Source organism: Oncorhynchus keta, chromosome 18, assembly GCF_023373465.1.
Source record: "Oncorhynchus keta strain PuntledgeMale-10-30-2019 chromosome 18, Oket_V2, whole genome shotgun sequence".
NCBI classification, from domain to species: domain Eukaryota; kingdom Metazoa; phylum Chordata; class Actinopteri; order Salmoniformes; family Salmonidae; genus Oncorhynchus; species Oncorhynchus keta.
In genome coordinates, this window is record NC_068438.1 from 4,189,317 (window position 1) to 4,203,344 (window position 14,028).

A 14,028-nucleotide genomic window follows, 5' to 3' on the forward strand; every position below is an offset into this window, starting at 1 on the left:
ATAGGAGACCCAGGTGAAGCTCATGCTTGTAGGTAAAGCACTAGCTGAAGCAACTAGCAAACAGTGAATGACATACATTTACTTAACATTTTGCCTGTTTGAGATGTTTGCCATGGGTTTGTGAATATTATTATTATTATTTTTTAACTAAAGAGTTTCATTTGTGCATGTAGTCATGCTGCCACAATACATCTCCCTTTAAAAGTTGAGCTTTTCTACGACGGTTTTCCCTTTGTTAACTTTTAAAGTTTCCCTTTGCCATGTTTGTTTCTACTTTCCCCAATGCAGATTCAATAAATACCCAGCATTCTATGGTAAATTCATTGCATCTTGCAACTTTGTACATCAAAACTCACTTAATTGTCTTGATGCCCCCCAAAAAATCTTGATACTTGATGCCACCGTGCTCTCCACACCAAAGATTTTATTTTAAACTGAACGGCGTAGTCCCTCATATCTAAAAGGTCATTAGTAGTCTTTCAGATCTAAACAAAATAGCTTCACTGACTATCTGAGTTAACCTTGTATCTTCATTGACCTTTTATTTCAGTATTTTGCACTGTCTCTATTGCACACTCACAGGGCCCTACACACACACACACACACGCGCGCGCGCACGCACGCACGCACGCACGCACGCACACACACACACACACACACACACACACACTCCATCTTCTCACTCACACATAATATGCACTTACATTTATACTGACTCCACACACACACACACCGACTCACATACAAGCTGTTGCTACTCTCTTTATCTCATATCCTCTTGCCTTGTCATCTTACCCCTATACATATTTACTTACAGTACATCAGTCCAGTATCCCTGCACATAGCAAATATAGGGTATTGGAACTGACCCTGTATTAGGGCTGTCCCCGACCCCCAAAAAAACTTGGTTGGCCAAGAGTCATCCTTTTCTTTCAACCAATCAATTGGTTGAAATGTTTAAACATATTTTTTTCCATATGTATATATACAGACACACACTATATGTTTGACTAAAATCAACTGCATATGCACTAATCTTGTCTGATGCTTTAAGCACACTGTTTGATTAAATAATGAAGACACACAAATAACTCAAGAAAAAGTCTGATGGTCAGTGTTAAAAAAAATGACATTGAGTGCCTGTGTGACTGGTGCACGTTGTCTCGCTCTCTTCCCTACTGTTGTGAAAAGGCACCACGGCACAGCAAGTGTTTATTGCACTGTCTGTGCTGAAGCTGCAACGTACATTCAGCCATTTAGTTTCTTACACAGTATGCCTACAAATCCCTAATTTGTTTAGGAATGAAATTCCCTATTTCCCCAACCCACGCTCTCTTTACGTGAGACATGTAAGCACCGCATGCATGTGACCAATAGAGCCGGACCTACAGCCTATCACAATCACATCAATAAATTGATTATAACAAACTCCGAACACAGTAACACGTGACAGCTAAATGGATGCGGACGACGTGACAAAGAAACTCGAAAAGGGGTGAATGTTTACTGGTTGCTCAGGGGGGAAAGGGGAAGTCAGATCTGTGGAAGACATTTGACTTAGTCGTGGAAACTACTGGAGATCCAGATAAAGAAGGGTATAGGAGCAAGCACTGCGTGAGCATTATGTCTGCCAAACAGTTCCTGTTAGATTACAATATGATAATTTTTCTGACCATTTGGAACAGTGTAAACAACACTAAATAAATAAGTGTACCAGAGAGTCTGTTTTAATGAAAAATATATATAAAATATATAAATATATAAAGCCTTTATTACAGAAGACTAAAAACAGTTGCATGCTTTCGCGAACTGCGGTTTATTTCTTGTTCAGGCAAATTATACAAAGCTCCCTTTGTTATTTAATTTTAAAACTAAAATGCTTCATTGCATTTCAAAACATGAATGTCTCATATGCTGTGTGATTGCATGAACTAATTAATGATTGGTTGATTGATAGACACAGTAGCCTATATTTTGAAATATAGGCCTAAGGAAGTTACGCTATTAAGACTAAAAGGTCAAAAGCTGGTGGTTATACAAGGCAACAACACTAAATCAATTGTAAGTAATACCAGTCTGTTCTAACGGGGAAAAACATTTGGAACGCCTTTATTACAGTGTAGCGAAGATGAAAAACAACCAAATCTGTGAAACTGCTTTATTCGACATTCTTCCGTTGCACAAGACTTGGTGCTCACGGAATCAGTAGGCTATTAAACAAACACTCAAACAGGCAACAGAAGCGAGATCTGTCTTATTTCTGTTGATATATATGGATGATTTATAAAGCCAGGCACATTTAACAGTGAGGCTATTGATTATAGATCTAATTAAGTTGGGGGTTCCTCTACTCAATTGTCTTCGACAATTATCTCTGCTGCGGCTGCCTCCGCCACATTGTTCCCAATCCCAATATGCTGGTTAACTTTGATATCATGCACATAGCAACATAGGTGCCAATTCTACGGCGCACTGAAGACTGTTGCAGAAGTGCGGACAGCGACCGTCTCCAACGTGGGAGAAAGCGCATTTGTTCTAAAATAACATTTGATTTATTAGTGTTGCACCATTAGTGCAATTCAGTATCATGTCTTAAGAGTGATGGACTGTGCCATCCCAATGGCCTCCGCAATGGATTAGACCACTGAGACAGGCGCAAATCATGTGTCGACCAGTCGACTAAATGGGGTCAGCCCTACCCTGTATATAATATGCTTACTTACTTACTTATTGTGTTCTTTATGTTTCTTCTTATTTCTCGTGTGTTTTTTTTTCTAGTATTACATTGTTATTTATTATTGCATTGTTGGGTTTTGAGTTTGCAAGAAATTTCACCGTACCTGTCGCTGTGACATTAAAACTTGAAACGTGAAACTCAAACTGTGTGTAGGACGGTTCAATCTGAGAGAGAACAAGGACAAAATGATGAAAGGAGAGCCTATAGAGACTATGCGTCACACACAGAAGTAATTACAGAGATATTATTGATTTAACAACACTAAACCTTTTAATGAATGAATGTCCGTTATGTTAAAAATGGGTACATGCTATTTCCAAATGTAAACCTTTAGTAAGAACCTATTTGATTGGACCATTACTGTATCAAAGCCCACAGTAAAGGTTATACAGTAAGGTTTGGTACCAGTTTGGGGAAAAATTCCAAACTGCAATTCAAAAGCTATTTAAACTATACACACTCTAAGCCACACTGTGTAGTCTAACATTTAGATATTCTTGAAGCGTTTCTCGACTACAATCACAAAAAGAGAGGTTCTGCACTTCGACGCTGGGAAAATGTTGTTCCCCACACACCGCAGGTCTGTCATTGTCCCCAAACATCTGTTTGCACCAAGGCTTAAGCTAAAGCTAGTATTTCTGACTAAATGTCTAAGGGGATACGCCCAGATCTAGTACCACATTCACAGTTAATGGTCCTTTGACTGAACATGTCGCACACTGAGAAAATTGTTGAGAGATTTCATGTCTCTCAAGCACTTTTCTTCTTTCTTTCTTTCTTTCTTTCTTTCTCTCTTCCTTTCTTCCCCCTCTCGTTGTCAATCAGTGCACAATAGTCAGTCATTTGGACAATCATTGTCTGGAACCTGTAGGTAGTTACTTGTGGAGCCGAACATGTATCTTTTGTACATCTTTTACCTGTGAACTGGCATATACAGTTGAAGTCAGAAGTTTACATACACCTTAACCAAATACATTTAAACTCAGTTTTTCCACAATTCCTGACATTTCATCCGAGTAAAAATCCCCTGTCCTAGGTCAGTTAGGATTGCCACTTTATTTTAAGAATGTCAAATGTCAGAATAATAGTAGAGAGAATGATTTATTTCAGCTTTTATTTCTTTCATCACATTCCCAGTGGGTCAGAAGTTTACATACACTCAATTAGTATTTGGTAAGATTGCCTTTAAATTGTTTAACTTGGGTCAAACGTTTCGGGTAGCCTTCCACAAGGTTCCCACAATAAGTTGGGTGAATTTTGGCCCATTCCTCCTGACAGAGCTGATGTAGTCAGGGTTCTCGGCCTCCTTGCTTGCACACACTTTTTCAGTTCTGCCCACACATTTTCTATAGGATTGAGGTCAGGGCTCTGTGATGGCCACTCTAATACCTTTACTTTTTTGTCATGAAGCCATTTTACCACAACTTTGGAAGTATGCTTGGGGTCATTGTCCATTTGGAAGACCCATTTGCAAACAAGCTTTAACGTCCTGACTGATGTCTTGAGATGTTGCTTCAATACATCCACATCATTTTCCAACCTCATGATGCCATCTATTTTGTGAAGTGCACCAGTCCCTCCTGTAGCAAAGCACCCCGACAACATGATGCTGCCACCCCAGGTGCTTCCCGGTTGGGATGGTGTTCTTCAGCTTGCAAGCCTCCCCCTTTTTCCTCCAAACATAATGATGGTCATTATGGCCAAACAGTTCTATTTTTGTTTCATCAGACCAAAGGACATTTCTCCAAAAAGTACCATCTTGTAACGTTTGTCGTCAGAAAGAGACCACGGTGCAGCGTGGTAAGTGTTCATAATTATTTATTTACAACAACAAAAGAATAACGAACGCCGCGTTCTGCAGGCTTCACAGAGCTAACAAAAAACAAGATCTCACAAACACCAAAAGGAGAATGACAACTTATATGTGATCTCCAATCAGAGACAAAGATAAACAGCTGCCTCTGATTGGGAACCACACTCGGCAAAAAAACAAAGAAATAGAAAACATAGAAATAAAGAAACTAGAATGCCCACCCTAGTCACACCCTGGTCTAACCAAAATAGAGAATTTAAACCTCTATGGCCAGGGCATGAAAGATCTTCCCTATGTGCAGTTGCAAACCCTAGTCTGGCTTTTTTATGGCAGTTTTGGAGCAGTGGATTCTTCCTTGCTGAGCGGCCTTTCAGGTTATGTCGATATAGGACTCGTTTTACTGTGGATATAGATACTTTTGTACCTGTTTCCTCCAGCATCTTCACAAGGTTCTTTGATGTTGTTCTGGGATTGATTTGCACTTTTTTCACACCAATACGTTCATCTCTAGGAGACAGAACGCGTCTCCTTCCTGAGCGGTATGATGTTTATACTCACATACTATTGTTTTTACAGATGAACCTGGTACCTTCAGGTGTTTGGAAATTGCTCCCAAGGATGAACCAGACCTGTGGAGGTCTACAATTATTTTCTGAGGTCTTTTTACTTTCCCAGGGTGTCAAGCAAAGAGGCACAGAGTTTGAAAGGTAGGCCTTGAAATACAGCCACAGGTACACCTCCAATTGACTCAAATTATGTCAATTAGCCTATCAGAAGCCATTACATTATTTTCTGTAATTTTCCAAGCTGTTTAAAGGCACAGTCAACTTAGTGTATTTAAACTTCTGACCCACTGGAATTGTGATACACTGAATTATAAGTGAAATAATCTGACTGTAAACAATTGTTGGAAAAAAGACGTGTCATGAACAAAGTAGATGTCCTAACGGACTTCCCATATAGTTTGTTAACAAGAAATGTGTGGAGTGGTTGAAAAATGAGTTTTAATGACTCCAACCTAAGTGTGTGTAAACTTCCCGACTTCAACTGTGTATATAATGGTGTCACGGCATATGAACTAACAGGTTATAGAGCAAACAGCAATGGAATTAAATAGTTTTTTCCTGGCTTGGCTTCCCTGGTGATTTTACCCACGTACCACTACTGTACCTGTGATACTTCATCTTGCCATGCAGAAGTAACCATAGAGGACATCCACATGAATGTGTGTGTATGCCTGTGAGCATGGTTGTGCGCACGCGTGTGCATATGTGTGTGGAGAGAGCTTTGACAATTTAGCCTGACTCTGACTAAAGGAGTAAAACGTCTCCCAGGGGAGCATTGTCTCTTTATAATCCTGCAGTGGATGAGAGAGAGATAGAGGGGGAGAAAGGATCTCTGCTTCTAAGCACCCAAAATAACCTAGACTGCTTGCGTACGATAAGGCGAGGATTTCACCATGGACCATTTGTTTAAATAAGGTTTGTCAGGATACATTTCAATCAAGTGTGACGCAAGATGTATGACGTTTTGACCAGCTTAGGATAAGAGTTCAAAGGGACTAAGGGCCAACTGAAGATTTATACATGCATTTGCACAGTTGGGAAGGTTATCATGGGTAGATCTCAATTTCATACTCCTCGCATCCTCCCTCTTCTCCCCTTGTCTCCTTTGCCTGAACATATCACACATGCCGTGAAATACATCATCCTGGTCGGACACTTTACACCCCTCCATTCTGTTGACAGCGACAGCCCCTTAATGACCAGATACACCAGAAGACTGTAATCTGCACCATCATAAGTGGACCATCTCTTTTATAGGTTTTTGGACTTAATTGCCTCATTCCATCTCCTTTTTCCTTTCAGTGATTATTGCTCACAAGAAAAGTCTGGCAGTTGACACAGTCAGAAAAAGGGACTCGAAGTGGGACTATCATTCGAGCTATACCGTATTATTCTAGTTGTTGGTTACTAATTCCAATTCCAAAACAATTTCAAATGATTGACATGTGAAAACCCCGATGTAAATGAGCTTTCAATGTCACATAATGACTACCACACCAGAAAACTATGCCCGTACTATTATTTTAAGGTTGTTGTTATCGAAACTGACGGTATGCATAACATAAGCCATGGTGTATTGGCAGACTACAGTACAAGTGTGTTGATGTCTCAACTATTCAATGGAGCTCTTCGTAAATAATGGGAGACAGCTCGTTATCTGTCAGGGGGACATCTGCTGAAGCCTACAGTCTACCTCCAAACAAACCAACCATGACTCAAGCATGTAAACAAAGCCAGATTGTTCTACTTCTTAGAATAATTCCAGTTCAGAAACAGCTAGGGTAGGCCATCTATACGAAGGGTGTCCCAAACTCAGCCCTGCCCCCCAGGTAATTTCAGCAGCTTGGATTGCCATCAGCAGCACAAGAGTGAGATACAGTACAGAGTAACCAGAGAGCTAAGAGGATCGTATTGAGATGGTATGGAGCTATAAGCTTCCGACCTACCAGTAAGCGAGGCAATGGACAGCACAAACTGAAATAATCATAAAAGAACCATAACGTAGCTTGTTAAGACCAGAAATCACTGCAATCCAGTAGCAGTAATGGTTGTTATTTTCTGTGGCTTAAGTAATTGGAGCACACCGTGTGTACATTTATTCCCCGTCTCTCCGCAGTTTGCATCTAAGGATGTTCCTCTGCAGTTGGAGAGTATATTGAGTCATTTTAATCTTTGGCACCATTCAGGCTAATTGGTATTTCTCAGTAATTGTGTAATTGCTTTAAATATGTATCAAAAGCCTGTTGGCATTTTTGTGCAACAAAAAAAAGTGAATTATTAAATGAGCAACCATGAAAATAACAATTATTATCATCATTATCATTGTCATCTTTGGTCGTGGGTATGACTGCCGGCTGTGGATCACACCTTATTTTTCATTGCTCATCTAATCATTTACTTGTGAGGGACAAAACACTGTTTTAGCTAAATCAAATACACCTTATGGAACAGTGGGGACTGTGAAGAGACTTACACACAGGCACAGCCACATGCATACACACACGATAACGCACGCACTTACACACATGGACACATGGATTTTGTGTTGTAGATATGTGGTAGTAGAGTAGCGGTCTGAGGGCACACACTTACGGTGTTGTGAAATCTGTTGTGAAATGTATTGTACATGATATGGACCCCAGAAAGAGTAGCTGCTGCCTTGGCAAGTAGATAATAAATACAAATACAAAAGTGGTGTAGTATAGAGTATAGTCAAAACACAACACCGTACATGTATAACTCTCGTTGATTTAGATATATCCTACAGTATAATGTAGATACTAATAGATTATATGCTAAGGCAACACATTTAAGAAACACTAAAGATGGTGCTGCTATTCTCAGAGGCTGTTGATAGGAACAAGAAGCTGCATGAGAGACACAGGCAGTTCCTTCATAGGATCACAAACACACACACACCATCTATGGAGCAGGGCAAGACCATAAACATTCGATAAGTCTTTAAATGGCTTACTAGTGGTGAGTGCGTGTACAATCATCCGTTTGCTTTGCCCTTTCCGTCGAGGCCTTTGAAGAAGACCAACAGGCAACCTTGTCATGCTGTATTTATACCTGTGACATATTACACAGAAATGATCCCTAAATCTACAGAAAATTGATGCAGAGAGCGTTCAAACAAACACACACACACGCGCGCGCTCGCAGGCACGCACGCACGCACGTATGCACACACACGCCACAAACTTAAGTAAGCAGACTCATCCATATGTATGCACGCAGGCACACTCGCAAAAGCACACACAGAATAACGCACGCAGGCACGCATGCAAACGCACGCGTGAAATGTTATAGCCTGGAGCACATAATTTAGTTGATCATGAAATGATCACTGCCATACAGCATATGGTCTAACATAATAAATGACTCCATACCTCATCCATTTATAAAATTCAGGCGTGCGCAAATTGTTTCTAATTGAAAACTTAAGTGGGAGAATCATTCACTACATGCAAAAAAACGAATAACTACATTATGATCTTGAAATATCACTTTAAGCAACTGGATCTAGTCTACACTTTCCTTCATAGTGCAGGCATCGGGTAGCCTATGTCTACTCTTCAATGTGGACACCGTGTCAATTTAATGAGAATTATACCTATGTTTAAGGTGTCAGAGCAAGATATGCTCTTACCTTCACGCCATAAGTTTGATTGAATCACTGCTCTTATAGGGATCCGTCTTTTAAATCCAACGATATCCAAATTCACCGCTTTTGATGTCCTCTGTTTGGCTTGAACATTTTGCTCATTGTTCTCAAATTGTTCACCGACTCTGGCTGTTCAGAAGCAAAGGAGAAGTTGTGCCACCAAAGGCACTACCATATGGTCTGATTGAACGCTCTTCACAAAAACATGGGTTTTATCATATCCTATTCAAGATGTATTTTTTTAACTTAAATATTTTACTTAAGATTCAGGCTATGTTAATTCAGCCTCTTTGATGGCGTGTAGCCTGTGTGAGAGCAGCGAAATATCCGTCTCCTCTCCGCACCGTTTACCCACTACGCACGAGGTAACCTTCAAGACTGACAGTGGAACAGTCGCTCCAACTATTGGGAGCAGAAATTCAGACTGTGTATCATTAAGGCGGGGCTAGTTCTTAAACCTTTGAAGAAAAAGCATAACTGCCTTTTCTCCTAAAATGACACAGTTATCTTTAGTTTATGTAGTCTGTCGGACAAATCTGACTTATTGGTGGGAAAAATCTATATATACTTTTTTATGGAGATGTATAGGCTATCCAAGATGAAGCAAATAAATCATGACCTTTCATTTATCCAACTATGGATATCACACAAATTCAAATATTTTGAAAAAACGGACCTATTGCATCTTTAAATATATGTTAATTAAGGAGTCCCAAATAGTATTAAGTCAGACAATGAAAGAGATGCCTGCAAGTTGTTTATCAACACTCAGCTAGTTAAGTTGTCAAGTAAAGGTGTGAAACAAGTTTAACATGACCAATTATCTATTCACACCTCAATTGAGTGACAATGCCAACAATTACAGGTAGTGGGTGTCTTGGATCACAAGGTCAGCTTTCATGTCATGTGAAAATAAGAGTGCATATTTACCAAACGATGCCAGGTATTACCAAAGTATATGATTAAAAGGGACCAGATGAGTGCTTCAACAAAGTTGAAAAGTGCAGACTAAAACCCCTTTAGAGAACCATGCTCCAGTCGGCTGTACTTTTTCCACACGTCTAAAACAAAAAAACACACACACATACTTATGCATGTTAACAAACACATGTACACACACACACACACACACACACACACACACACACACACACACACACACACACACACACACACACACACACACACACACACACACACACACACACACACACACACACACACACACACACACACACACCACACACACACACACGCACGCGCGCACGCACGCACACGCACGCACACAGGCACGCACACACACGTAAGGCAACTGGAAGTATTCTCTAAAGAACAGAGTAAAGCCTTTTTCTAAAGATTTCAATTGCTTTCTAATATGCCACTCCTACTGTAAAAGGCTTTTTACCGTCCCATAGGATTACAGAGGTTCCTACATGTAGATTATATGGCTGTGCTGTATTTTGAATGCTATAAATATATATATATATTTCTAAATTCAATTACAATCTTTCTATCCAGATGTCTATTTTTTATTCCCCCAAGCATCTATTTTTGTAGGCTTTACTTTGCAATAGGAAGTAACTAAATGCACCAAAGATCTAAAATGGATTAAAACGTTTTTTTCCCCCCCTCATTAATCTACACACAATAACCCATAATGACAAAGCAATAACAAGTTTTAGGAAACTTTAGCAAATGTATATAAACCAAATATATATATCACATTTACATAACTATTCAGACTTTTTATTCAGTACTTTGTTGAAGCACCTCAAGCTCTGTCAGGTTAGATGGGGTGCGCCGCTGCATAGCTATTTTCAGGTCTCTCCAGAGAAGTTCGATTGGGTTCAAGTCTGGGCTCTGGCTGTGCCACTCAAGGACATTCAGAGACTTGTTCCGAAGCAACTCCGGCGTTGTCTTGGCTGTGTGCTTAGGGTCGTTGTCCTGTTGGTAGTTGAACCTTTGCCCCAGTCTGTGGTCCTGGGCACTCTGGAGGAGGTTTTCGTCAAGGATCTCTCTGTACTTTGCTCCGCTCATCTTTCCCTTAATCCTGACTAGTCTCCCAGTCCCTGCCACTGAAAAACGTTCCCACAGCATGATGCTGCCAGCATCATGCTTCACAGAAGGGATGGTGCCAGGTTTCTTCCAGATGGTGCCAGGTTTTTTCCAGACGTGACGCTTGGCATTCAGGCCAAAGAGTTCAATCTTGGTTTCATCAGACCAGAGAATCTTGTTTCTCATCGTCTGGGAGTCATTTAGGTGCCTTTTCGTGAACTCCTAGCAGGCGGCTGTCATGTGCCTTTTACTGAGGAGTGACTTCCGTCTGGCCACTCTACCATAAAGGCCTGATTGATGGAGTGCTGCAGAGATAGTTGACCTTCCAGAAAGTTCACCCATCTCCACAGAGGAACTCTGGAGCTCTGATTAGAATGACCATCGGGTTCTTGGTCACCTCCCTGACCAAGGCCCTTCTCCCCCGATTGCTCAGTTTTGCCGGGCGGCCAGCCAGCTCTAGGAAGAGTCTTGGTGCTTCCAAACTTCTTCCATTTTAGAATGATGGAGGCCACTGTGTTCTTGGGGACCTTCAATGCCCCAGAAATGTTTTGGTACCCTTCCCCAGATCTGTTCCTCGACACAATCCTGTCTCGGAGCTATACAGACAATTCCTTCGACCTCATGGCTTGGTTTTTGCTCTGACAACTGTGGGATTGCATATTGACATGTCCAATTAACTGAATTTACCACAGGTCGACTCAATCAAATTGTAGAAACGTCTCAAGGATGATCAATATGTAAGTAAGGTATTTCTGTTTTTTTTATATATATATATATACGTTTCAAAACATTTCTAAAACCTGTTTTCACTTCTTCGTTACGAGGTATTGTGTGAAGATTGAAGAGGAAAATGTTGTATTTAATCAATTTTAGAACAAGGCTGTAACGTAACAAACGTGGAAAAAGTCAAGGGGTCTGAATACTTTCAAATGCTTTTTTTAAATGACCATTCTGTACCGCCCTCCCACAGGTGTGGGCAATTGTAATTATCACCTAGGCACTTGAATATAAAAAACAATGGCTTTGGCACTTTTTTAATGCTCTGTTGAAGGCATACAGTAACAGACGAAACGCATTTCCGGAGGAAAATAAATAGGTGAAATGAGGAGACGTCTTTGAGTCCTTTTTTAAAATAAACTTTCTGCATTTGCCTACAAATACAATGACTGGCATGTAATATTAGAACATGTAGGATGGAGTCTTTAAATTGTATAGCAAGTATCAGTGGTGGAAAAGTACCCAATTGTCATACTTGAGTAAAAGTATAGATGCCTTAATAGAAAGTTACTCAAGTAAAATAAAAGTCTAAAAGTATTTGGTTCTAAATATACTTAAGTATCAAAAGTAAATGTAATTGCTAAAATATACTTAAGTATCAAAAGCAAAGTAAAAGTCTAAATCATTTAAAATTCCTTATATTAAGCGTACCAGACAGCACTATTTTCTTGTTTTTAGAAGTTATGGATAACCAAGCGGGACACTCCAACACTCAGACATTATTTACAAAAGATGCATTTGTGTTTAGTGAGTCCGCCAGATCTGAGGCAGAAGGGATGACCGTGTGTTGTCTTGACAAGTGCGTGAATTGGACCATTTTCCTGTCCTGCTAAGCATTCAAAATGTAACAAGTACATTTGGGTGTCAGGTAAAATGTACGGAGTAAAAAGTAGAGTTTTTACTTAAGCACTATACACCACTGGTAAGTATGATGAAAATGCAATGTTTTCCTTCCAGTGACAGAAATGTGCTCCTCCACAGTTGCAGTAACTGTGCTTGGCAGTCATCACATCAAATACTATACAGATGACAGTACATCAAGAAGCCCAAATACTTACAGCCATATTGCCAAGGAGGTAGTTGAGATAATACGTGCCATTCTTTATATTGGTGACATAATGCTGTCAGGACTGTTATGTATGCAGCACTGCAAGCGCACTATAGAGCAATCACATGTTAAAATGTTCACGTCAGAACAAGCACATGATCCAACAGATTGTCAAATCAATCACAATCGGCCAATAGAAAATAAAGAAAAAAGAGAGAAAGGAACCATTTCTTATACATGACATTCATCCATCTCCCAGGGGGTGCAAAGGACAGAGAGGACAGCGACGGGTTGCAACCCTAATGGCACCACGTTCCTTATGTAATGCCCTATGTAGGGAATAGGGTGCCATTTGGGACGCAACCATGGTCAGAAACACCTCATGGCATTTAATGTCCTTGTCATGAGAAGAACGGTGCTCCGATCAATCCGCCTGTCTTCCAGTTACATCCCTGGCCTTGGGCACTAGCAGCATCCGGCCATAGTGCCATGGGGCTGCCATTAAAGCTAGGCACTACCTTCAACAACCTCTATTAACTTGGGCTGATGAGATGACAACTGTAGATTATTTTTTTTAAATCACGACATCAACTGATTTCAAGTATCAGCTCCTTATTTATATATTTTTGATGATTTGTTTATATATATATATATATATATATATACACTACTGTTCAAAAGTTTGGGGTCACTTGGAAATGTCCTTGTTTTTGAAAGAAAAACACATTTTCTGTCCATTAAAATAACATCAAATTGATCGGAAATACAGTGTAGACATGGTTAATGTTGTAAATGACTATTGTAGCTGGAAACGGCAGATTTTTAATGGAATATCTACGTAGACGTAGAGAGGCCCATTATCAGCAACCATCACTCCTGTGTTCTAATGGCACGTTGTGTTAGCTAATCCAAGTTAATCATTTTAAAAGGCTAAACGATCATTAGAAAACTCTTTTCTATTTTGTTAGCACAGCTGAAAACGTTTGTTCTGATTAAAGAAGCAATAAAACTGTCCTTCTTTAGACTAGTTGAGTATCTGGAGCATCAGCATTTGTGGGTTCGATTACAGGCTCAAAATGTCTAGAAACAAAGTGAAATGAAGGCTATTCCATGCGAGAAATTGCCAAAAAACTGAAGATCTCTTACAACGCTGTGTACTACTCCCTTCACAGAACAGCGCAAATTGGCTCTAACCAGAATAGAAAGAGGAGTGGGAGGCCCCGGTGCACAACTGAGCAAGAGAACAAGTACATTAGTGTCTAATTTTGAGAAACAGATGCCTCACAAGTTCTCCACTTTTGGACAAAAAAATCGCTTTTCTTTCAAAAACAAGGACATTTTTAATTAAGTGACCCCAAACTTTTG

General features: G+C 40.0%; 1 protein-coding gene across 3 annotated transcripts in view; it reads right to left on the reverse strand.

Annotated features, from left to right (window-relative positions):
• Nucleotides 1-9,156, reverse strand: part of drd2a (dopamine receptor D2a) — a 28,743-nt gene extending 19,587 nt beyond the window's left edge. Inside the window, exon 1 of one of the 3 annotated variants that reach the window (XM_035791514.2) lies at nucleotides 8,769-9,156. Coding sequence is in view for 2 of the 3 variants with exons in the window: in XM_052467200.1 (XP_052323160.1) it covers nucleotides 8,091-8,115 (25 nt within the window). In the remaining variant the exon portion in view is untranslated. Of the gene's footprint in view, nucleotides 1-8,090; nucleotides 8,174-8,768 lie in introns of those variants that run through there. The other 2 variants (XM_052467200.1, XM_052467201.1) reach the window with 2 other exon arrangements.
• Nucleotides 9,157-14,028: the final 4,872 nt, after the last annotated feature.